This window comes from Peromyscus leucopus, chromosome 19 (genome assembly GCF_004664715.2).
Source record: "Peromyscus leucopus breed LL Stock chromosome 19, UCI_PerLeu_2.1, whole genome shotgun sequence".
Taxonomy (NCBI): Eukaryota; Metazoa; Chordata; class Mammalia; order Rodentia; family Cricetidae; genus Peromyscus; species Peromyscus leucopus.
The window spans coordinates 62,728,934-62,754,981 of record NC_051079.1 but is presented as its reverse complement, the minus strand read 5'-3'; the positions used below and the strand labels follow the sequence as shown (position 1 = coordinate 62,754,981).

The window sequence follows — 26,048 nt, the reverse complement described above, 5'->3', positions numbered from 1 at the left end:
AAAACCACAGGGAGAAAGGAGTGTGGGCGTGTAGAAGGTCTAATACAAAGTATTAGAGGAGAGTATTTGGAGACAGAACTTGTTCCTGTTTTGATTGTGGTGGCCAATATTAGAATGTGATATTTGAAAATATTAGAATTTTCTCCATTAGTCAATTATACACTGAAGAGGGCAATGGAGACATGGCTTGTGGTTATGAGCATATATTGCTCTTCTAGAGGACCTGCGTTAGATTCTCAGCACCCATGTCAGGCGGCTCATAGAAAACTGCTACGTCTAGCTCCTCAGCCTTTGGCCTCTGGGCACCTGCACTCACATACATATACATGATTAAAAATAAATATTAAAATGGAATTAGAAACAATGGTTGTCCATGGCAGAGCTATCCTCGGCTAGTTCAGTCCACCACTCTATCTAGGGAGGAAGAAGCTCAAGATACAGTGTATCAGGATACAGAGTGTGTCAGGATACAGTGTGTGTCAGGATACAGAGTGTGTACTCAGCTCCTTATATCTTGTTCAAGCACAGGCCATTTGCCTTTAAATGAAAAACCTTTAATATCAAGTCATTTTAATGTCTGTACACTTTTCAGATCTCTTACTCCATTCCAACCTCAAATTATTCTTACTAGTCTCAAAACAGAGCTATGTTCTATCAGACAACTGGAAATAAAACCAAGTGCTCACCATAACCACAGAAATCTCCCAGCTTCCTACCAAAAGGGAACTATGCTGAAGTAAGACTGAAGGAGAGCTTGCCACACCCTGGCAATACTGTGATGGTTCATTCTATAGCAATCTGTGTGTCCAAACAAGCAAGAGGCTTATTAAAGAAGAATTATTTCTCAAGGTCTTAATGGAAGTCAGAGGAAACAGTCAATGAGGCACTAAATATTTAATTCAAACACTCACTGTGCTTGGTTTGGTAGTCTGAAATAGATGTCTTATAATTAATAAAGAAGATTTTCTCCAGAAGAATCCATATTCTACCTCCTAATAGATAAAATTCTAAAGAGCACATACAAGACTAAATAACAAAACCAAGTAGAAAAGTTCAGTACCCTGTACTCAGAAACAACAGAGCAAAGTTTATAGCTCACAAATATATTTTTAAGTGCTCATAAAGTTTAGTCAAATGAACACTACATTTAAAAACACACAGACTTCACAAATATACAAAAGAATGCTATTTTTCTAAAGACGCTATCCACAGAGAAGCTCAATAAATCCTAAAATTGATTTTAGTGTGACATCTTTCAAGAACTGTGTTCTGTTTTCCCCTTAGCAATTCACTCCTGTCTGTCCATCTGTCTGAGAATACACACACACACACACACACACACACACACACACACACACACACACACACACACACAAACCTTTCTTCAAATGCAATTGGCGTGAAACAGCAATTTGTACACCAGAAGAAAGGCATTAACAGCTGCTTGGGAAGAGTAGGGAAGATGTCCCAGAGCCCTAACTCTGTCCCATTGTCACCAACAAAGAAAAAAGATTTTCAGAAGAGAGCACAGACCCAAGCTTTAAAACCACTGTTTTTGATTAAGGACAGCAGACAGTCTTGCATTGGGCCACCGCTCTGAGGAGGAGGGTGCCTCTTTACTTTTACCCATCTCCCCTGTGGCCTAAGTCTCCTAGTTCTTTTACAAGAGAGAGGCATAGGATGTGCATGCGTGAGTGTGTGTGTGTGTGTGTGTGTGCGCGCGCGCGTGCGCGCGCATGCGCCTCTGTGTGGTGGTGGTGGTCACAGTTAACACTTTCAACACTGTTCAGCATGAAAGCTATTGATGTAAGAATGACCCCAGCTTGTCATTCTTTTTCCTCTGCAAAAGAAAGTAGGGTAGAGTGGATGAATTTGCAGTGGGTTCCTTAGAGCTAGCAGCAATCCAGAATCAACTCTAATGAGATAAGCAGCCACTGAAATGCTTAATTGTAGCACACTTCTGCACTAGCATAATTGAAACTGAACATTTATCAGAAGAATCTTAGTCAAAGTCCAAATACAAACTAAGAATTAATTAGATCTGGAGTGGGCCACAGCAGCATGCTCAACAAAACGGGCAGTGTCTGTGTCTGCTTTTACCCCTGCTATTGGGAAGAGACAGCAGCTGGCGACAAAATTTCAGATACTAAAATTCATTACATCAAATTAAAAAGGAGTAGTTCCTTTACAATAACAATCAGTTCTATTTATGTTCTCAAGTTCTTCTATGTCAGCTTAATGATGGTTTTGGGTTACTGTACCTACTGAAATAGGCTGTAAGTCTAAGACCTCACTCACTGATCCAAACTCCCACAGCTGGAACCCCTCCCTCGCCTCCTGCCCACAAGCTGTGCACAATGCATCACCATCAGACTCGCTTCAGCAAGCCAAGCACTCTCCCAGATTAAAGGGATTGTTTAATTCCTAAACTGCACTTCAAAATTTTCTTTCAAAAGATAAAATCGTAAGACACTGCAGGAATTAAAAATCCAAATGGTGCAAAATGCACGGACTGGTTACAGCCTGGGGGGTTAGCAGACTCGATACAATATCCAAGAACATGCCACTCACAGCACAGTTGGATGAAAAAAGCATCCTCTGAAGCTTTATGAAGAGCTTATCTCACTCAAAATGTCACATGGGGAGTAACATTTTGATTCATTCAAAAATAATTACTAAGATTTACTCTATAAAAGCACTGTGCCATGTATACAAGAATAGAAAAACAAACCAGACTGGATGCTCTTTTCGGGATAGAAACTTGGTGCTCATCTGTCAAGTTATACATACTGCCTATTTATTGATTTTACTCCAACGCGACCCTCAGGGCCTTTAATTGCTCACGAAGACGTTGAGCCTCTGGTCTCCTGATTTCCAGTGAGACAGATGTACTTGGCGGGGCAGAGGCTGTCTGCTCTTCCCTGAGATGCACTTCTCCCTCTCTTCTAATAGGTTTCTCAGCTGGGTCCTGCTGGATAAAGACCATTTCTGAGCTTCCACCGCTACAGAGACGGTCTCGTGCTTACTAGAGCTCTTTGGAGCTGCAAGAAACCATCCTTCAGCTCAGCCCCGTGCTTCATCTCATCTTTTATTCTTTGTCTCTCCCTTCTATCCAGTGTCTGATGTGAAGTGACACTGGAAGCCTAAGAAGGAGGTCTCAGATGATGGAGGTCACTGGCGAGTTTGAATCTGAGGGAACTGTGATAGGCAGAACGTTCCCCACCTAAAGGGGGTTGCATCCTAATGCTAAGAAAATGTGGATAAGTTGCGAATCAAATGGAATTAACAGGGCGCAGAGTGCAGTGTAGTGGCAGAGTACTTGCCTAGCCTGCATGACTTCCCCGACACTTCAAAAAAAAAGGAGGTGGGGATAACAGAGCTCAGACTGCAGTGCAGGCAGGAGCAAGACGGCTGACTTGAGGAGTCTGGTCTACTTCCCTCTACAACAGTGCCAATACACAGCCAAAAACACCGCCATCCATTTTTCTGGAGTGTTTGTGGTACACAGTGAGCCACGCGGAGGTAGTGGGGATGTGGTACAGAGCGACACAGTGTAGCAGGGACGTGGCAGAGGTACAGCAGAGCATGGAGACATTCAGAGGCCCTAAAAGTACATGAGCGAGGCACCTAGCATCTGTCACTCTATCTCTTGAGATCAACCCTCCAAGAAGGGCTTTGCTCAAGTGTGGAGAAGATACAAAGGAAGCCCCCAGCAGGCCCCTTCACACGTGAGGTATTTACAGGTAGAGGACTGTGTATCTCTTGCAGTCCCTGGGCCCCATTTGGGAACGGCAATGCTGGGGCAGAGAGGCCAGCTCACCCTGGACCCCACTGAAGGCTCTTATTGTATAGGGACATCTACAGACCCTGACTATCTGACATCCTAGGACACACCTCAAAAGTTACCTCCAACAGCGTAAGGGATCCAGATTTGTGAAGCAGCCATGCCCCTCTTTCCATGGCCACAAGGGGCTCACTGGTAGTCCACTCTGAGTGCGACAGCCCACAAGGCCCCCACCCATCAGTAGTAGGTCAAGGAAGACAACCTCAGCTCTACATTTTCTCAACAACCTGGACAGGCTTCGAAACAGGTTCTTCTCAGAGCCTCCCAGGAAGAGACCAGAAGGACATAGGGACCTCAGCTTGTAGAACCTGGAGCAGAGAAAATGACGGGGCCAAGCCCCAGTCTGACTTCAGCAGCCTGTTCTGGAGAGCTGATGGGGCCGGGTATTATGATGCTGGTCAACCAGCACAAACGCTCTGGAGCAGAACCTCCTGCTCAAAGAACCATCTGGAAAGAAAGGCAACTCTACGGTGTTCTTTGACATGGACAGACGGCTCTAAATCTGACGACACTAGCTGAAATTCTTTTAACATGTAACAGCATCATCACTGGCAGCTAAAAATAAGAGAGCTAGAGCCGGGCGTGGTGGTATACTCCTTTAATCCCAGCACTCTGGAGGCAGAGGTAGGTGGGTCTATCTCTGTAAGTTCGAGGCTAGCCTGGTCTACATGGCAAGTTCCAGAACAGTCAGAGTTGCATAATAGAGAGATTATGTCTCAAAAAAAAAAAAAACCCCCAAAATTTAAAAAAAAAAAAAAAAAAAAAAAAAAACTAGAAAACAAAACAAACAAAAAACAGAGCTAAAGAAGAATACCATTTCAAGCTGGGAACAATTTATTTTTAAAGAAAAATTTAGTGAGAACACTTAGAAAGCTCTTCGTGAGGTCTGTTCTCACTTCTTAAGTTAAGTGAAGACAGGTGCATCATACTTCAAACTTAGTATTTAGTCTATGGTCCAATTTTAAGAACTTCTTTTTAAAATGGCATGCGATCACACTGCTACCCATGTTTGGAGCAGGCAGGGTTAGTAGTTACTTATGGGATACCAGAAGGCCAATTAGTAGACAGCATCAAGACATATGCAGACGGTACAGAAGGGAAGAGAGACAGTTGAGTAAGTGGTATACATCATGGTGAAAGAAAAAATACATGGTGCTTGGAAAATAGCTGAAACCCTGAAATCACACACATGCTTACCTCGTCACTAGTGCAGTATAAAGCAGTGAGTGCAGCAGGGGGCAGTGAGTGCAGCAGGGGGCAGTGAGTGCAGCAGGGGGCAGTGAATGCAGTGTAGAGCAGTGAGTGCAGCAGGGGCAGTGAGTGCAGCAGGGGGCAGTGAGTGCAGCAGGGGGCAGTGAGTGCAGTATAGAGCAGTGAGTGCAGTATAGAGCAGTGAGTGCAGCAGGGGGCAGTGAATGCAGTGTAGAGCAGTGAGTGCAGCAGGGGGCAGTGAGTGCAGCAGGAGCAGTGAGTGCAGCAGGAGCAGTGAGTGCAGCAGGGGGCAGTGAATGCAGTGTAGAGCAGTGAGTGCAGCAGGGGCAGTGAGTGCAGCAGGGGGCAGTGAGTGCAGCAGGGGGCAGTGAGTGCAGCAGGAGCAGTGAGTGCAGCAGGGGGCAGTGAGTGCAGCAGGGGGCAGTGAGTGCAGTATAGAGCAGTGAGTGCAGCAGGGGGCAGTGAGTGCAGCAGGGGGCAGTGAGTGCAGCAGGGGGCAGTGAATGCAGTGTAGAGCAGTGAGTGCAGCAGGGGGCAGTGAGTGCAGCAGGGGGCAGTGAGTGCAGTATAGAGCAGTGAGTGCAGTATAGAGCAGTGAGTGCAGCAGGGAGCAGTGAGTGCAGCAGGGGGCAGTGAGTGCAGCAGGGGGCAGTGAGTGCAGCAGGAACAGTGAGTGCAGCAGGAGCAGTGAGTGCAGTATAGAGCAGTGAGTGCAGCAGGGGGCAGTGAGTGCAGTATAGAGCAGTGAGTGCAGCAGGAGCAGTGAGTGCAGCAGGGAGCAGTGAGTGCAGCAGGGGGCAGTGAGTGCAGCAGGGGGCAGTGAGTGCAGCAGGAACAGTGAGTGCAGCAGGAGCAGTGAGTGCAGCAGGAGCAGTGAGTGCAGCAGGGAGCAGTGAGTGCAGCAGGAGCAGTGAGTGCAGTATAGAGCAGTGAGTGCAGCAGGGGGCAGTGAGTGCAGTATAGAGCAGTGAGTGCAGCAGGGAGCAGTGAGTGCAGCAGGGAGCAGTGAGTGCAGCAGGGGGCAGTGAGTGCAGCAGGAGCAGTGAGTGCAGTATAGAGCAGTGAGTGCAGCAGGGGGCAGTGAGTGCAGCAGGAACAGTGAGTGCAGCAGGAGCAGTGAGTGCAGCAGGAGCAGTGAGTGCAGCAGGGAGCAGTGAGTGCAGCAGGGGGCAGCAAGCTAGAGTCTTTACACTAGCCTCTTCTCATAATGAAGAAAATCTTTGCAAGCAAAACTTGTTTAAACAAATCCAATCTTCAACATGAGATAGTTGATTTCTAGATATACCAGGAATATAGCTTATATGAAATATTATTTATAGGGTTGAGGATGCAGCTTAGTTAGCAGAGTGATTACGAGAATGCATGAAGCTTCGGGTGCTACACATCTGTAATCTCAACACTTAGGAGATGGCAGCAGAAATACCACAGTTCAGTCATTCTCAGCTACACAGTGAGTTTGAGTATCTGAAACAATCCTCAGTGGGGAAAGGTGCTTGCTTGCTGCCAAGCTGAGGATTTTAGTTCAATCCCTAAATCTCACATGGCAGAATATCCTTAACGTGTGTTGTGTCACGTGCCATGCTCACAAATAAACAAACAAATAAATAAATGGGTGAGTGAATGAATGAATGAATGAATGAATAGTATCTTTAAAAAATCATAAATACTATAGTAATTTAATCACATTTTTTTCCAGGAATGTTTTATTGACATTTCAGGGGTCACTTTGAATAATCTAAAAAGTAAAACTATAATTTAAAGCCCTTTGGAGGCTAGAGATGTGGCTCAGTGGAAAAGACTTGCCTAGCACGCTCAAGGTCCAGCATGCTAGGATTCTAGAAATGAATAGGGGCAGGAACTGGGAGGAAGAGGGAGGAAGGCACAGGGTCAGAGACAGAGAATGAGTGAGACTTCACAACCTATTAGAAAGGACTCCATCCCGCGAGGGTGGTCTGCGAAATACAGTGACCACATGTGACAACACATGCAGTCATTTTCAGTCACACTGTTGGTATTTCAGAAGGCCTTCCGTCTCACCAACTATGTTCCCCTCTAAGTAAACCAGTATGTGGAGAGAAGGACGGCTGTATAAATGACAACTCAGAAAGCAAACGGGGCTGGGGTCAGCTCTAATTCTGAGCGACAATTACCGACAAAAGAAAACAACGCCCTTTAAACCTAACGGTGGAAGCAGAGGGGAGAACACGAAGTGACTGTCCACACAGGCACCTCCACAGTCCTGGACATGCGACTCCCCGACTCCAAGGGAGTCAATGAATACAACCCGCACAATAATAAGTAGGGACAGGCTAGATGAGGCAGATATTCCCTCTGGGAATATGCATTAGCAAGGCAAACTGAGGAATTAGTGGTCACTCCCCCTGAACTCGCTCTTCTCTTAGACAGACTGCATCCTCCCACACACACCTCCGACCCGGGCTCTGCACCGAGCTCTACTCCTCACAGAAAGCAACTGTCCTGTAGCCTCTCTTCTGCCATTTTCTCTTAATAAAATCCTTATTCAATACTTTGAGACGGTCATACTTATACCTTGGAACATGAATGATGCATTACATTATAGAAATTGCTACAAAACTCTTCATATAATATAGACTAGCTTTTACTTTAAAATCTTGATTAAGTGAAGAGAAAATTATCTCAAGTAATATATGCCATTGTGGGCTGAAGAAATGGCTCAGAGATTAAGAGCACTGTCTGCTCTTCCAGAGGTCCTGAGTTCAATTCCCAGCAACCACATGGTGGCTCACTACCATCTGTAATGAGAGATTTGATGCCCTCTTCTGGCATACGGCAAACTTGCAGAAAGAACACTGTTTACATAATAAATAAAATAAATCTTTAAATATATATATATATATATATATATATATATATATATGCCATTGTATTAGCTTAAGAAATACTTGTGGGACTCAGGAGTACAGTTCAGTGGTAAAGCACTTACTACCATGGAGAGGTGCTGGGTTTAATTCCCAGCACAAGACAAAAAGGGAGAGGATTGTTGGAAGCTGGCATTATGGGTAGTTTCAAGCCTGTCTATATTTTCTGCAATATGCATATATGTTTTTGACTTCTATAAACTGTTATTTTGGGGCAAACATTTACTCAAAATTATTATTTATATGGCTTATACTGTTGTGGGTACTCGGAATACAAACAGAAAGCAAAGTGAAGGTCAGTGCTGTCCTGGAGTTTACATGGTAAGATGAGAGAAACAGCCAGTGAGAAGACTGGCATTCGGGGTTGGGGATTTAGCTCAGTGGTAGAGTGCTTGCCTAGCAAGCGCAAGGCCCTAGGGTCGGTCCTCAGCTCATGAAAAAAAAAAGAGAGAGAGAGAGAAGACTGGCATTCTACCCACCCAATAACCAGGTGCACTGGCTTTTCATATATCCTTCCAGAGTCTCTGCACATAAAGATAAGTGAACCTTACTTCTCCTCTTACACACACAGACACACACACACAGTTCTATGCCTTGGGCTTTGGTCTGTGGAGGTCCGAGGCTGACACACTGAGTCTTTTGAACTACTCTCCTCATTCATTGAGACAGGGTCTCCCAGCAGAACCTGGAGTTCGGTGTTTCACCTAGCGCAGCTGACCATTTTGCTCTGGGCATCTCTGTTTCTGCCTTCCAAGTGCTGGCGTTGCAGTGAGCTGCCAGTCCACTGGGCATTTACATGGGTGCTGGGGGCTGCACTCCAGTGCTCCTGCGTGCTTGGTCAGCACCTCGCTGCCCACTGAGCACCTCTCCAGCTGCCCACTGCCTCCTCACACAGTCCTCCCTCCAGCCTCCCTCCTTTCTGTACAGCCACACTCTGCTCTCCTGTGCTCCGCCCTGAATCAAATGTGTCTACGCTGAGAGAGCGGGAAAGCACGGTACAAATATCCCAGTAAATAAACGTAGACACTGTCAAAAAGGCAGCAGGACTAGAATTTGGACACCCTGTCACCACTGGAGTCTGAGCGGGCCTGTTTCTCTCCACAGATCCCAGCAACAGGTCTGCCGAAAGTGACAGGAAAATGACACATCAGTCAAGTTCGCAAACGGCATTTTTTTTTTCTGTGTAGAGTGCAACTATGTCTTTAAAATCAGAACTTACCAGCACATCAGCATACTGTTTCTAGGCAAGCCAGGTCCTGGGTGTTACAGACAGCTATGGATCTGGCTTGAATTTAGTTAATGAGGTATTTACATTTTTACTTCTGAGACAGTAACTGAGTGTGATTGGTTCTCTCCAGCCTAACGCGAGGCCCAGTACAGGCCAGCATCACAGGAAATGCTGGCTGAGAAAAGGCAACACCCCAAAGCTGCTTCCCCTGGCACCTGCAGCGCAACAGCACCACCAAGGGGAGCTTCGCGGCAGCACCCTATCTATCCAGTTTCCTCCCTCACGGTTACCAGGCCACAGTGAATAAACACACAACTAACCAGGACAGTGAAAGAAAAGCCGTGCCAGGCTTCAAAGCATCTCCTCACACTCTACTCAGCAGGCTGAGTGGTGCCCTAGCAGAGCGAGCATCTAGTTAGCACAGCCCCCAACTTCTCAGATTCCTGGTTACTGCCTTGGCCATACATGAAGGCACCTTGGCATACAGTGGGCATTTCCTTCTCAAGGGAAACTGACGTAGGCAAAAAGTTCATGTCACATAGGAATCGAGGGAAGAAAAGTGCAAAGACCACCATTTCAATTTGATTCAGCTGGATTTTTTTTTTTTTGAAAGTTTGGACAGAAGAGTAGACTTTTATCTTAAGCCCAGGACTTAAGAATAAAGTCAATCATTATCCCAGATACACTGGGGAGTAATTTATGAACGCACATCTAATAAGGTAGCCATGCTTCCCTGCATCTGTGCCCTCGTGGTCCTATGACTGCCTCTGACTCACGGATGTGGTAGAAACAACCGTCTCAAAGAGTAGTCTAGGTTGCAAGAAACCACACGGTTTCTGCTGTTCCTGGGACAGTCCTGCTTAGGAATCTGGCTGCACTGCTATGAGAAGGTCATACTTCATGGGAAGGTCACCCAGAGAACTGAGGTGTTCCAGTCAACACCTCAACACGCCCTTGCCTGACAGCAAGCATCAAGAGCCAGGCAGGAGAGCAGTCATGTCACTGTGCATCCCACTCAACAACCCTCTGCCTGAAAACACAAAAGCAACCTCGAGTGCACACCTCAAGTGGGGCAGCCGCCCCATAGCACTGGGCGAGATCATTGCAAACTCCTGTTTTAGGCCCCGGCACTGTCAGGCAGCTTACGGCACAGTCACAGACAACCCGAACACATTTTTGGCCATACCAAGGGCAAGATGAACAGTAAACTTAAAAATGTTTGCCATCTATGGCTCTTTAAGAACCCATGGGTTCCCACAGAGAATAAAATGATTTATATACAGCCCCTTTCTATTCCAACTCCCTGATAACTATCTTCTCAATAAATATTTATTAAGTGGAAGAATGAATAATGCAAACCTAGCTAAGTATTGACTGTATTGATGGAAGGAAGGAAGGCCATAACTAATTCAGAAATAATAGGTATTTGGAAGTGTCTACAGTGGTCTTGTAATTCCCACACTCCCATGCACTCTACCTACACTACCTTCTGAAAGGGCACCGGGGCAGAGCATCTCACTCCCCTGCAGAATCCATTTAGGCTCTTGCAAGGCCTCTTACATTTCTGAGGACTCCAAAGTACGTTTTTATACCTGAATTTCATGGATAGGTTTTAAAATTGAGCGTAATCTAAAATATGCAGTAGTTCATTAAAATATAAAAATGAAAGCTTTACATACTAGCATAAATGATATAGTTAATGAAAAATAACTCTTTAGTCATATGGGAAATATTGCATCACTGAGTTTATGGAACAGAGCTCCTAAATGTTGACATATTTAACCATACAGTATGTTCCCAACTCCCCATTTATTACAATCATCATTGATATTACAAACTCAGGCTGCAGGTATGTTTTCCAAAATTCTCATTTCTGCTGAAAGCTCTGACTTTGCTATTTGCAACCAATACCCACAGTTGTCTTTTTGGAAGTGATGAGCTCATTTAATTTGTTTTCAAGAAAATGCCAAGTCTAAATAAGCATAGACTGCTATGGGTTCTCTCTTGTGAAAATTACATTCCATCCAACAAGTGGCTAGATGTCACATGTGTGCTTCCTCTGAAGATGATCACATGATGCAGCAGACAGATGTGTGCTGTGGGAACGTTTATCACACAAGACATGAAAACCACAAGCACTCAAGTCAACTTGTATTATAATCACCTTTTACATAGTCTTGTCAAGGATATTTTAAGAGAAAATAGCTCTGCTTTCTTGCTACAAGTGTGTGTGTAGGACAGTGGGCACAGGTACAGTGCGGTGGGTTATGTCGAGGTCTCAGGAGGGCACAGTGGGCACAGGTACAGTGCGGTGGGTTATGCCGAGGTCTCAGGAGGGCACAGGTACAGTGCGGTGGGTTATGCCGAGGTCTCAGGAGGGCACAGGTACAGTGCGGTGGGTTATGCCGAGGTCTCAGGAGGGCACAGGTACAGTGCGGTGGGTTATGCCGAGGTCTCAGGAGGGCACAGTGGGCACAGGTACAGTGAGGTGGGTTATGCCGAGGTCTCAGGAGGGCACAGGTGCAGTGTGGTGGGCTATGCTGAGGTCTCAGGAGGGCACAGTGGGCACAGGTGCAGTGTGGTGGGCTATGCCGAGGTCTCAGGAGGGCACAGTGGGCACAGGTGCAGTGTGGTGGGCTATGCCGAGGTCTCAGGAGGGTACAGTGGGCACAGGTGCAGTGTGGTGGGCTATGCCGAGGTCTCAGGAGGGCACAGTGGGCACAGGTGCAGTGTGGGTGGGCTACTACTAAGGCTTTAGCAGTTTTGTCAACTGTCACAGTGAGATGGTAAAGGAAGTCTGATTCTGGACCCTCCAGGGCCTATAAACCACACTTGGAGCAAGGCTGTGTTGAAGTAATAGAAAACTACCAAGTCCATGAAGTGAGCATTTCATCCACTCAAAACAGAACCTAAGCCAGGTGGTGCATATCCATAATCCCTTCCACTTAGAGGTGAAGGCAGGAGGGTCAACATCATCCTTGACTGTATAGTGAGTTCAAGGCCAACATGCTACTCTGTCTCAAAAGAGAACACACACCACACACACACACACACACACACACACACACACACACACACACAGTCTCTTGCAGTAGTTATCAATGTCAAGTCTGAAGAAACACTTCTAACCTTGGGTTGGAACTCCAGCACACACTAAGCTATTTGACCCCAAGAAAGTTCTACATCATCTTAGGCCTCCATTTCCTCATCTCCAAACAGACAGAAGCTCTTAGGGAGCTACAGTCGCATTCAAGACAGAGCTGTGCCAGCTGTGAAAGTACTGACGTGGACCCTCAATGGACCAACTACAGGTGACATTCGTCTTCAGCTTGAAGGTGGGGATGGAGACTGACTTATCCCTCTACTACTTACAGAGGGACAAATCATAAAAGAGTGTTACGGGAATTCTGTCACCGGTCCACTAGCCAACTGAGAGGAGCATTTTAGTTCAAGAGGCAGGGTTTTCATTGGGGATGGATGTGACCCAGAAAAAAGGCGGAGCAGAGAGGTGTGCGGCCCTTTCGAGCTAGGAACCGAGCGGTGTTGGAGATGGCATGTGATTCGGCTCAGGTTCCCCTTTGTTCTTTAATATTTGTACATGGGATTTTGCATTTTAATAAATCGTAAAGGAATTTCTAACAAATGGGTGCTCATAAGTACTTATTATCTTTATATAATGTGATACTGATAAATCAAAATGTCAGGAATTGTTCAAAATAACCCATCGTAGGGAAGGCAATGTGGTAGTATCAATGAAATGAGGTTGAGTGTAAACATCCTTTAAAAATTTTATTATTAGTGTATGCATGTGAACGCATGCATATTCATGCCATGGCATGCATATGGAGGTCAGAGAACAACTTTCAGGCAGGCGGATCTCTCTGAGTTCAAGGGCAGTCTGGTCTACATATAGAGTTCCAGGCCATCCAGGACTACACAGTGAGAACCTGTCTTCAAAAAAGAGCATTTGGCAATAGAAGGTAGTACAAGATTGTGGGCAGCCCACAGATACAGGTTCAAATCCAGTACAGTTATTTTCCTTAGACAAGTCACTGCTGAGTTTTAAATGTTTCTTCTCTGTAAAGTGGAAGCAATAGACATAACTCAATAACTCAATAATATCTCTGATATTTTACTCTACATTATTCCTCACAACAACAGTAAGAGGCAGAGTAACATCACCCGCTTGGGCAACATGGCAAGAGCTGGCAGATGTCAGCTGTGCCAAACAAGGCAGTTGACACGGTGCACTGGCTCCGTCTAGCTATAGTCAGGGGACTTTAAACACGTCCAATCAGAGGAACAAGTTTTACCATTCACTCACAGATCTCCTTGAGTTACTATGGGCAAGCCACGGTAGGTACTCTCGAACAAGGCAGTTTTCCTCTAAGAGCTGCTGGGTGACTGCTACCCAGCAGACGTTATCAGAGGCACTTCACACATGTTAACCCATTTTCTCTTCACTGCGCCCTGGCAGGATTTTTACCATTTTATGAATAATGAGAGTGAGAACTGTGAAAAAAGGTAAAGGCTCAGACACTGCTGAGAGCGGCCCTGTTAGATGACCTGTCTCCAGCTGTCCCCTAGGTCTTCCGGGGAAGCAGGCTCACTCTTGCTTGCTCCATCTCTCTGGGGCCTCCTGACCCTGTGTGTACACGTGTACCGGTTAGATAATCATTTTCACCCTCTTTACCCTTCTGTTTTTTCCCACGTCGGTTAACGTGTTTGTTTTGGAACAGGCACTTCTTCTGGTAAAGCCCATGAGATATGTACAATACAGTGAGAAAAATACTTTATAGAAAACTTAATTTGTTCTATGCCAGATAACATATTAATGGGGAGGAAACAAAGAAGGAATAGAGAAAATAAGGGACTGAAGTAGGGAAGGAGAGAGAAAATGAATGAGAACGTTGCATGAGGAAGACCTAGTTCTTTCTTTTGCTGTGGTATAATACTGGTCCATGAGCTGAACAAACTGATTTCTACATCTGTTTCTGCAATAATGTTCACTTGGATTAATCATAGTTAACTCTAAGTTTCCATACTGCCATATGTCAAGTGTGAAAAGTTGTCAGAGATGATTTTAAAGGTCTTTCCAAATCTATAATTTTATGATGCAATATGATTTTTATCAAATAGAGTATTTTACCCAAAATACCCTAGGTCTGTTAGGGACACTCAGAGTGAGGATTCCAAGGCTGCCTGAACACCAACAGTGAGCTGGAGATTCATTAGGGCATTATAATCAGGAGACTGATGAGGTCAGCCACAGTTTCTTTCTTTCTTTTTTCTTTTTCTTTTTTTGGTTTTTTGAGACAGGGTTTCTCTCTGTACTTTTGGTGCCTGTCCTGGATCTTGTTCTATAGTCCAGGCTGGCCTCGAACTCATAGAGATCCACCAGCCTCTGCCTCCCGAGTACTAGGATTAAAGGCATGCACCACCACCACCTGGACCCCCCCCCTTTTTTTTTAAAGATTTATTTATTTAGCCAGGTGGTCTTTTCTTTTTCTCTTTCTTTCTTTCTCTGTCTCTCTTTCTTTCTCCCTCTCTCTTTCTTTCTTTCTTTCTTTCTTTCTTTCTTTCTTTCTTTCTTTCTTTCTTTCTTTCTTTCTTTCTCTCTTTCTTAGATTTATTTATTTAGCAAGGCGATGGTGGTGCATGCCTTTAATCTCAGCACTCAGGAGGCAGAGACTGGCAGATCTCTATGAGTTTGAGGCCAGTCTGGTCTACAGAGTGAGATCCAGGACAGGCACTAAAACTACACAGAGAAACCCTGTCTTGGAAAAAAAAAACAAAAAGGAAAAAAAAAAAAAAGATTTTATTTATTTATCACGAATACAGTGTTCTGTCTGCATGGTTGCCTATACACTAGAAGAGGGTATTAGATCTCATTATAGATGGCTGTGAGCCAACATGTGGTTACTGGGAATTGAACTCAGGACCTCTGGAAGACCAGTCAATGCTCCCAACCTCTGAGCCATCTCTCCAGCCGCCAGTTTCTAAGACATATAAATCCAATGGATAAGCAGGTGAGAGAGAAAACCCAGAGCACTCACCAACCAAATTATTACTCTCAACAATGGTGGCAGCCAGAGGATGACCATTTCCTTGAGTGGTTCCCTATGCCACAGGACACCATGACAAGCTGTCCATTAAACACTGACAGGCTTTTCCACTGGCATCAGAAACACATAGCTAAGTAAAGATAAATTAGGAGATAAATCCTAAATGCAGAGACGCAAGCAGCCTTCTGTTCTGAACTGTCTTGTCACGGATGTTTATAGAAGAAATAAACTTGGAATCTAGGGTCTCTCCCAGTAGCAGTGCGTAGTCTGCTGTCACACAAAGCAAGGGTGCCTCCCTCAAAAGTCAACTTGGGCAGTTTTGCTCAAAGCCTATTTTAAAAGATGATGGAGAAATCCAGCCGAACACAAACAAGTGGGCATGCATGCATCATCTCTCCTCCTTCCTGACTGGGGAGGTCACGTGACTAGCTATTTTAAATTCCTGTTGCCTTGAGTTCCCCAGGACAGCCTACAACCTGGAACTGTGAGCGAAATAAACCCGTTCATTCCAGTGGCTTTGTGTCAGGGCATCTTGTTAGGGGATCAGAAGTGAAAGCAGGACGGTCATCTCCCATGGAGTTCTCACTCAGGGTTCCTTTCCTGGAATACAAATACTGCATGTACAGCTATGACTGGCCTTCTGTCATGCTGCTGCAGGGGGATGAGGAGCAAGAGAAGAGCGCCAGGACACTCTCACCCTAATACTCTTATGTAATCATTTGTAATAAATAATATGAAAAGAGAGCATCAGACTGTTCTTTGTCATGGACCCAGAAGTCTCACGACTCCTGAAAGAAGCCAGAAAACTATGGCAGGTCAACTATTTGGTTAAAAATAAAATCTCAGGTCCCTATAGTAGGAGACAGGACTGGAAGCTGATAATCCATGACTAAGAGGATGAAGTACAGACATGTCTTCACGTGTTCCCAGTCACCTCTACAATGCGATGTAACAGTCTATAAAGCTCCAAGCAAGTTACTTTAATGGTTTGTTTCTCATGTGGAAATGCTGTCCACAAAGGTCTCTACTTACAAGAAATCAAATTCAGATAAATGTCTGATGTGCTCCTCTAAAAGCGAACATTCCGGTTGTACCAGCAGTCTACACTGGAATTTAAATCCATTATGAAGTTTTCACATGTCCCATCACGTCTGCCAAGACCCTGCTGTATGATAGAGCACTTCTCGACACAGTCACACAGTTCAATTAAAAGCTTAGAAATTTCCAGCTGGGAACTGTACATGCTCCTAATGCAACTTCTTAAGAAAAGACTCAAGTGAAAGGCAAACCTTGCCAGCTTTCCCTGAAAAACTTTGCTGCCTTCAAAGTACCACTGCCACAGGAAGTGCGGGAAGCCAGGTTTCTAAGACAAACATTTCTCCTTCCTTCCTTGGCTAACGCTCAGCCAAGATCAAACAAGGATCACCAAAGACCACAGCAAGGGAGAGGCTGGAGTCTGTTCGTGCCGAGGCATCGGGGAAGAACAAGTTAATTCTCGATTAAAAAGAGAAATCACATGCACTGTGTGAATTTGGTAAATACTGCACTTCCCCAACTGCTGGCACTTAAGAGTCCCTCACAGGTAATCACTAAGATCTACCCACTAAAATAAACCGTTATTATTACAAAACTCATTTACCCACTGGCACCTCCATTTTTACCCTTTAAGGAAATATAGGCTATCAGAAGACACTGGGCACTTGGGAGGCTGAAACAGAATGATCCTAAGTTCAAGTCACCCAGGCCACACAGCAAGTTTAAGGACAGCCGGAAGTACACTGTGAGATCCAATCTTAAAGTGATCAACAAGAAATGGGTGTCATCTGTGCCAGCTCTTCCAAAGGGAACCAAAGCCAGGAGGGAACAGAGCTCTTGTGCAGATGCCTGAGAGCGACGTCCTTTCACCAGACACCTCTGTGGAGGGGGCAGAACTCACACCTTTGACAAGACCTTCCAGATATGTCCAACCGATGGCCCAGGGGCCACATGCAGCTGAGAATGTGCACAAATGTGGCCGAGAAGACTCATGAAGGTGGCCCATCATGAAACTGTTGATTATATATTTCTCGAGAGTGAACGGAGTGTGTGACAGTGTCACACTGCAACCTCCAAAGGTTAGAAATGTGTGACAGAGGAAAGAAAACGACCGTTCCCTCTAATTCTGGACACTGTTTTTCAGAGGTCAATACCCAGGGATTTCAAAGAAAAGGGACCCCTGCAGAGTTTCTTTGCGCACGCTGCTGAGATGGGCACTCCACTGAGGAGGCTCAGCAGGCAGCGGCTCCTTTCACTTGCCTGTTTCAAGCACTTCAACTTGTCTCCTCATTTACATCTTTACCACCAGAAGACCAAGGCCAGACTTCCACCCCCTCCCCCGACGGCTCAAACACAAGGGGAATTATATACTTAGAAGCTGCACCAATTCCCTCCTGAGGTCACAGGGCAACTAACGGCAAAACACAAAACTGCTGTCCACAGCTTCCTCCTGTTACTGCCTGCCTTCTCTGGCTTACAAGTCCGGGGCCGAGTCCAGCTTTACTCTACACACAACATGTTAATCATCCGAGCAGGATCTGTCTACAAACCGGCATTACCCTCCCTAACACATTCCTCTTGTTGGCTGAAGACGGGGAGAACAGGTACCTAAGGCATCCTTACTGTCAGTTCTTACCACGTTCTTTTCCAGACCGAAAAGGGCCTAATGGTCTCCAGGCAGTGTGCTAAACCTGCAAGTCACCTGGGATCCCCAAACGGTGGAGCCTCACAGACATAAATGCCCCCTGACAAGAGGGATAACTTCACAGAAAACAGGTTGACCCCTCAAAGCAAAAAGGACTTCTTTTGAGCCTCCTTGCAGAATTCAGAGTTAAGAAAAAGATCACTTAATTAATGCAGACTTGACTTTGTTCCAATTCTTCCTCCATCAAAGCATAATGCTCATGGCAGTACCCTAAAGACAGGCCGAAATGCTTCCTTCTTCCCAGAAGGTCGTTTTGATTAGACATTTATTGTTTTTTCATTTTTGCTTGCTTTGGGGCTGGAAGAATGCACAGGCCTGGCAAGATGGCTGGCCCTAGAGTCAGACTTCTGACCTAGGATTCTGGCAATACCAGTCACTATTGTCACAGCCATCTTACAGCAGGGATGCTACAGAGAGAAGTTAAGTAACTTCCGCAAGACTCCACAGCTAGTAAACCTTGGCAGTCGGCTCTGGTGTCTGAGCTACACTACACCGCTCTGCCTTGCAGTGCAATCAAAGAGGAAGATCTTCACTGCAAACAAACAAATAGGCTTTTCCACTTACGGATGCACAGTGGGTGTATATGTGACTTCATTGCAAATCAAAGAGGAAGATCTTCACTGCCAACAAACAAATAGGCTTTTCCACTTACGGATGCACAGTGGGTATATATGTGACTTCCTGGGGAAAATGGTAAAGACAGAAGAAAGAGCAAAGCAGGAGAAGAGACTAAAGGAAAATGTCTGATAATCCAAAGGTGCAGATGCCAGAGAAAGGAACTGGTGGACATGAGACATAAAGGAAAATCTTTTCCTTTCTTACTTTCTTTTTTTGTTTGTTTGTTTGTTTTGGAGACAGAGTCTCTCTACATAGTCCTGGCTGTCCTAGAATTCACTGTGTAGACTAGGCTGACCTTGAACTCCACAGAGATCTGCCTGCCTCTGCCTCCTGAATACTGAGCTTGAAGGTGAACACCACCATGCCTGGCTGAAGGAAAATCCTAAAGGCAGGGAATAAATTACAATCCATGCAATCTCTTTTTGTTTGTTTTTCCAGGCAATCACTAACATATAACCTACTCCTCTACAAATGGATCACTAACCTCAAATAACAGCACATCAAATATACACTGCTATCAGACTTTCAGAAGAATTTATAAAGTTGATCAGAACACAGATCACATCTGTTTGTGATTCCTCTAGGGTACCAAGAGTTTGTGGTGGGTATATTGTCATTACATATGAATAGCCTAGGCACCACAAGAAATTGCTCTTTATATTTATGTCCAACTAAGAAATTTTTAGAAATTCATTAAAACCCTCTCATAGCTACAAAATATGTGACTCTTACACTTGTTGAGGCTCACGTAAAACACTGGCTCTTCTGAGTTTTACAGCTGACATATATAAACTTGTGCAGACTTTCCTGAAAGAGAACTTAGAATATGTACAGGACGTTTCTCAATGAAAGGAGTTACTAAGCACAGGTAAACCCAGAGCAGCCTGGCTCCCCAACCTTGACCTCTACACTGCAGTAACTATGCATTCCTCGTCATGCTTTGTGACCCAACCCTAGATACAAACATTTGGTAGAAAATGAGTTCTCTCAATGTGCAAACGCTGGTCTCCATTTCCAATTCAAGACAAATCTTTTCTCGGAGAATAAATCTTAGTTTCCAGACCCAGACTTCAACATGCACATAGAGCTTTTGAGGATGGTGTGAGAGAAGGCTACATAACGAGCTCCCTCTTGGATGACAAGGATGCTCTGATCAGACAAGTGCTCAGACAAGAAGCACCAGCAGCAAGCACTGGGAACTGGCTAGAATCTGCCTGTTCCAATGTGATCAATAGCACACACCACTGTGGCTGGCTGAATGAATGACACAATAAATCCATAGTTCCGTTCTATGAATCCCAATCCCAACTCATTCATTCCCGTTTTGTTCTTAAGGCCTTCCACAATAAGTCACCTGTTTATCCTGCTTCTTCTTCCGTTTAACCCCTGCCCAGATCAGCAGCAGGCCAACCGAACCAGACTGTGTAAATCGATTTACAATTCCTTTTTTATTTTCACTGTTACTATCCATTGCACACGGTGCTGGGCTATATAAAGACATTTTCACACAGGCACACATTATCCATTGAACACACACTCTCTCTCTCTCATCCACCTTTCTTTCTTTTTCTCTTCGGGGACTGATAAGTTTTACACAGATCCCTTCTAACCGTGACCTCCTGTTTTGATGGCTGTCACTGATGTTTTCCTGAGCTGGCAGCATCAACTGCTCCCCTCTCTAGTCACCTTGCCTCATCTCTCAATGAGATGTCTTCTCACCATTCTTAGACCCGACTACCTCCCCGCTGGAAGAATTCTATTTCATTACAACATTCACAACATTCGGATCTACGCAAGTTCTTTATACCTCTCCTATACAAGGACAGAGTCTTATGTCTGTTACTGGTTACAAGTTATTGGAGGGCAAGAGTTTTATTATCTTATATTACATAAGATATATCTTACATTACTTACTATAATTCCTCACTCAGATAATGCTAAATGAAAATCCATTAACATGAAGTACGAGCCATTCCTCATTGATCAATCCTAATGTTCCCACATCACAGATCCAAACTATGTTTCTAATCTTGGTTTGTTTTCTATTTTTGGAACCACAAAAAAATTGGGCATACTGCTCTATTTGTGATTTTTTTTCTAACTACTGCACCTAGAAAATTTTGTTTAACAATATCTAACACATATTTCCAGAACTTAAGTTATGAACTAATTCATTTGAAATTTTCACATGGAACAGGCCTTGGAAATATTCACTATAAGAAAACTACTCGGAAACCACTGCAAAATTCCACATGTGTGGGCGGAAAAGGCTCAAAGGTAGCACGCGTCATCAACCTTGCAAAGCTGAGCTAAGCACAGGGCCAAAGTTAACTCTTGGATACTCGGGAAGACTCCAGGGTCCGAGGGGACAGCTATGTTTATGTAAGAAATAAAGCTCATGTTAGCACAAAGGCAGGGACTCTAATGCATAAAATGTCCAGAGAGCAGGCATGAATTCACTTGTGAGTCAATGTAAAATAGTCTCTACTAAATTCTGAAGACAGATAAAGAACAGAAACTAGTTCTGAAAAATTATCAAAAATGAGCCCAGGTCACCATACCTAACACTGCTAACAAGGCTATGGCTAGATAGGTCGGCCATAGAGGAAAACCTACCATATGACTATTCTCCTAAATGGACATAGCATTAAAATGACTCCTAATGACTTATTGCTACACCCATAGATCAATGCACTGCTCAATTCTCATCACAGATGCTTCTTCTGGCAGTAGAGGGCAATTAACACAGAGACCCACAGCCGGTCTATGCACAGACAGTAAGCGGCTTTGGAGTGTGCAGCCCTAAACAGGACATCTACCTCATACCCAAAGCTCAGGGATCTATGCAGAAGAGGGGGCAGAGGTGAGGGAGGACTTCAAGGAAACAATGTCTTCTGGATACAACAGGGCAGACAAACATATGAACTCACAATGATTGTGACAGCGTGCACAGGTCTTGTTATGCATACTCAAGCCGGATGAAATCCCAACATGGAAGAGGGAAGGGTGGTCACAAAGTCCCAGTCCCTAGCTGAGGCACTGCTGGCATGTGATCACTACTGAGAGACATAGAGTTGTTTTTCTTTAACGGTGTGATACCTGGTATAGTGACCACACTCCAGGGCAGGAGTTTTTAAAAAGGCAGGAGATTTTTTCTCTGAAACTTTGCAACTTAAAATCTTTTCTTTGGAACATGAAAAGACATGCAACCTCCCGAGTTACATATGCAGCTCATAGATGCTTTAAAGCACTATTTTCCAATATCAAGTTATATATTCATAATGCAGAGCTTGCTATTCGCGTTCAAGCAACAGTCCTGCATGTCTGTGCTTTGTGTGTTTACATTACTCTAGGACTTATTTGTAACCTTTTGATAAAGCGGTATCTACAAAGATTCCTCCAATATTTAATAAACAAGACAAAGCAATCACTGTGAAAATGATGCAACTTGAGCTTTTCACCTTTCATTCCACGCATTTCATATCAGCCATACAATTTCCTGTTCTTATGAACAAGAAAATGTTTAAAATTTATATAAGTAATTTGGGATTTATAGATTTTATGAACTAAAACATAAACTACAAGAAATGAAACTAACATTGCTATTTCTGCACGTCCCCACCTCCTCAGGAGACTGAGGAGAAGAGAAAAAGAGAAGGCTGTCATCGACGGTGTGGTGTACATATTGTTACTCACACACAAGTCTGTTTTTATGCAGGCTTGAGATGGAATTTGAGCTTTTGGATGGTAACTATTTGTAATACAAGCCATTTCCATCTCAGTTAACTTTAAAAATAAGCATTCTGAACAGCAACAAAAAAAGGCAGGGGAGAGAACATGAAGTTGGGTGAGTAGGAAGGTGGAGAACGACCTGGGAAGAGTTGGGGGAGAAAGATAAAGATGATCAAAATGCACTGTATGAAATTCTTGAAGAATGAGCAAGAAATATTATTAAATAAAATAAGCCCAGATCAACAAGCTGACAAATGGGTAGAGAGTGAGATGGGTGCTTACACAATATATGGAATGGGGCTCAGCATCAGTGTCTGGAAAACCAAACTAATTGCTGCTGGGCATGATGGCGCATGCCCAAAATCCTAGTAGCCAGGAAGCTGAGGCAAGAGGATTGTGGGTGGATTCAAGGCCAGCTTGGGATTCACAGAGACCCTAGGTCAAAAAACAAAACAAAACAAAACAAAAAACCAAGGGCTGGGGAGAGTAATGGAACCAATGCATAATCTGAGCAAAGCCATCGTTTCGATCTTCAGTGTTAGAGAAAAGAGCAAGAATTAAAGAAAAAAAAAAATCCCTGATACATGCTCTACTTGAAAACTGCTAAGACCACACTGAGCAGCCTACGGGGAGGAAAACAACCCATATATATACATATTAGAAATCCCGGCAAATGGTATTTAAGATCCGATAATTAACTTTCCTCCCTTTAAAGATCACACACACGCTTGGAGAAGGAGGAGGGTGACGATGGGGTGCCTGGTGACGGCGGTTAGGGCAGGCCAAATCGTAACGCCTCAGGAAATGCTAACACGTTACTGTACCTGGCAGAAAGGAAGGTGCACTTATGGTTCTGTACGGATGCTGAGACCACCGGAGAGGAGACTGCGGGTTAGGGAGGGCCAAGGTGTCATCTACATGGAAGGGAAGACCACAAAAAGGAGGCCGGAACGATGAGAGAGACTCAGTCACCCACTCCTGATGGTGGCAGAGGCCATGAGTCAAGGAACAAGGAGCTTCTAACAACAGAGCCTTCTCTGGGAGAGAATGCAGCTCTGCTGACCTGTGATTTTACCATACCAAACTGTAGTAAAACAAATTTATGTAAATGATGCCAGCAGTTGCCAAGGCAATAACAGGAGATCATGACAAAGTTAAACAGCTATGGAGAGAATACTTGGGCAGAGGGTACTGTAGCTCAGTGGTACGGCACTTGCATACAACCCTATAAAAATAAAAAACTGAGAATTCTCAAAGGCAAACAGAGATGACTGTGACAGTGTAGTATGATGCTCTAGAAAATACTTAGCACAGTTGTTGAGCTTTCCTTTGCATTGCTGACAAAGTGTCTGTGCTTCTGGAAAGCTGGCACACAACCTCAGGTGAGACCTACCACTCCAGTTCATAAAAGGGACCAAACATAAACGCCATAAATACTCTAATCAACAAGTAGGTTAGGAAACAGAACAGAACAAGGTGTTCTCAACCGCATGCAAAGTAGCGGGAAAATGTGTCAGTTTTACATGTTTAAAAAGGACACTGGCATGGTAACTTTATCAGAAGACCAGCCAAAAGGCAAAGCTCGGTGTTTGCCTTCAGGTTCCTATTTACCTGATGATCCTCTGGGCGGCATACTGATGGAGGGAGCGGAACTGCGCCGACATGTTTGCTAAGGCTGCCAGACAATTTGTGTGCAGGTACTTGTCCTGTGGGGAGAGCAAATTCAAAACACACATCGTGTCTTCTTCACGCTCCGAGGAAGGCTAGCTAAAAGCAAATGTACACCCCGCTAATGTTAGAAAAGTGCCCAGGATCTATATTCTCCAGTTCCCAAATCGACAAAGCACTGAGAAGTCGGAGTGTTCCCACAGTTCATTTAGAAGCAATGGACATGAAATGCGATGATACAGATGCTCATTCCCATCATGTAAAAGTGAGATCATCTGTAGCAGAAACAGTGGTGCTTCTGCCGTGGGCTGCTCTGGACCCCCTCCGCCACACACAGCAGAGTGTACGCTTCCATCTTTCTAAAACACAAGTTCTTCTCCTTCCTAAACCCTAACTGCCAACTACGATCTCAGATAAAAAACAATGGGGTATACATCTATCCCAGCCCCAGAAAGAGAAATACAAGAAAACATTAAGTAAATAAACAACCTTTTAGCTGTGGATTCTGTACATTGCTTTCCTTGGTAACCCATTTCTACTGACTAAGACTGAAATTTTACAGAATTCAGCTGAATTATTTTTTCCCAACTTTTCAAGAACTCTTGTACTTTGGGGGATTGTTTTTCTTTGTTTTGAAGACAAGAGCTCACGTAGTTCAGGCTGGTCTCAAATCTGCTATGTATGCTGGACATGATGGCACACGTCTTTAATTCCAGTACTAGGGAAGCAGAGGCAGGTGAATCTCTGTGAATCAAGGCCAGCCAGGCCGACATAGTCAGTTACGGGCCAGCCAGGGCTACACAGTAAGTTCCTGTCTCAACCAAACAAGAGTGCTGTATGTAGTCGAGGATGACCTTGAAAGTGCCTGGCATGTACTTCCCTGTTTGGTTTATGAGTGCTGTGGCGAGAGCCCAGGGCTCTGTGAGTGCCAGCTGCTGCCGCCAGTTGAGCAACAACCCCGGTCGGTTCTTGTACTTTTCTTCCTGGTCTGGTTTGTATTCCTGCATATTCACCTATTTGTTGCAGGAATCTTACAAATTCTTATTAATAAAATCAAACCTGAGGCAAGTTATTGGGGTCAATGCTGGTAGATCAGAGAGACAGACCAAGCCACAGCTATCTCACCTTGCCAATTCCTCAGCTGGTCCTGTTTCCTCAGATTGTAAGCTTCTGTGTCCTCATCTGGAATGGGTCTCAGCTGAACTGCTGCTCAAAAGCCTGAATGCTTAACCAGCCACATGCTTAACCAGCCAAATGCTTAACCAGGCCAAAATCTTAACCAGCCAAATGCCTTTAGTTTCTGGTCCTCACGCCTTATTTATCTTTCTACTTTCTACCACCACTCCCTGGGATTAAAGGCTGGCTTTCTGGGATTAAAGGTGTGTGTCACCATGCTTGGCTGTTTCCAATGTGGCCTTGAACTCACAGAGATCCAGAGGGATTTCTATCTCTGGAATGCTAGGATTAAAGGTGTGAGTGCCACCATTTTCTAGCCTTTGTATCTAGTGGCTGTCTGTTCTCTGACCCCATATAAATTTATTAGAGTACACAATATTTTGGGGAACACAATACCACCACACCTATTGATACATTTTGTTGTTGCTTTAAAAGGGCACACCAGTGTTGTCAGTGAAGCAAGGGCATCAGCAGCTTTGACCTCACTGCTTGTGAGGTCACTGCTTGTCTCACTGCTCGCTCTCCATTTCACATGAAGCACACTGCGTCAAACAACTAGGACCAGTACTAAGAAGCAGGCAGAGCAGTGCAGTCATGCAATGTGGTAAGTGCTCTAGCATAGTCTATGGGAATTAATTTAAACTTCCTAGCACATTTCATAACTACATTTCATGGGATTAAAATGTTTCACAACATGGTCTTAACAACATAAAGGCAGAGAAACAGCTATGGGATACTTACTCTAGTCCTGGTCATATTGTATTGTATGGTTCTTATTACGACCAAAATTAGGAGACTCCCCAGGGAAATTTCAGTTAAGACTCGTTCTGAATACCAAGTAATGTTTTTTAATATCTGCAATAAG

General features: G+C 44.5%; 1 protein-coding gene across 2 annotated transcripts in view; it reads right to left on the bottom strand.

Annotated features, from left to right (window-relative positions):
- The window catches only part of Dym (dymeclin), a 295,335-nt gene that overhangs the window by 157,888 nt on the left and 111,399 nt on the right, over positions 1–26,048 (bottom strand). For both annotated transcript variants that reach the window (XM_028871947.2, XM_028871945.2), the window contains exons 12-13: positions 25,925–26,038; positions 23,951–24,045 (exon numbers count right to left, since the gene is read on the bottom strand). In XM_028871947.2, coding sequence (XP_028727780.1) covers positions 23,951–24,045; positions 25,925–26,038 — 209 coding nt within the window. The remainder of the gene's footprint in view (positions 1–23,950; positions 24,046–25,924; positions 26,039–26,048) is intronic.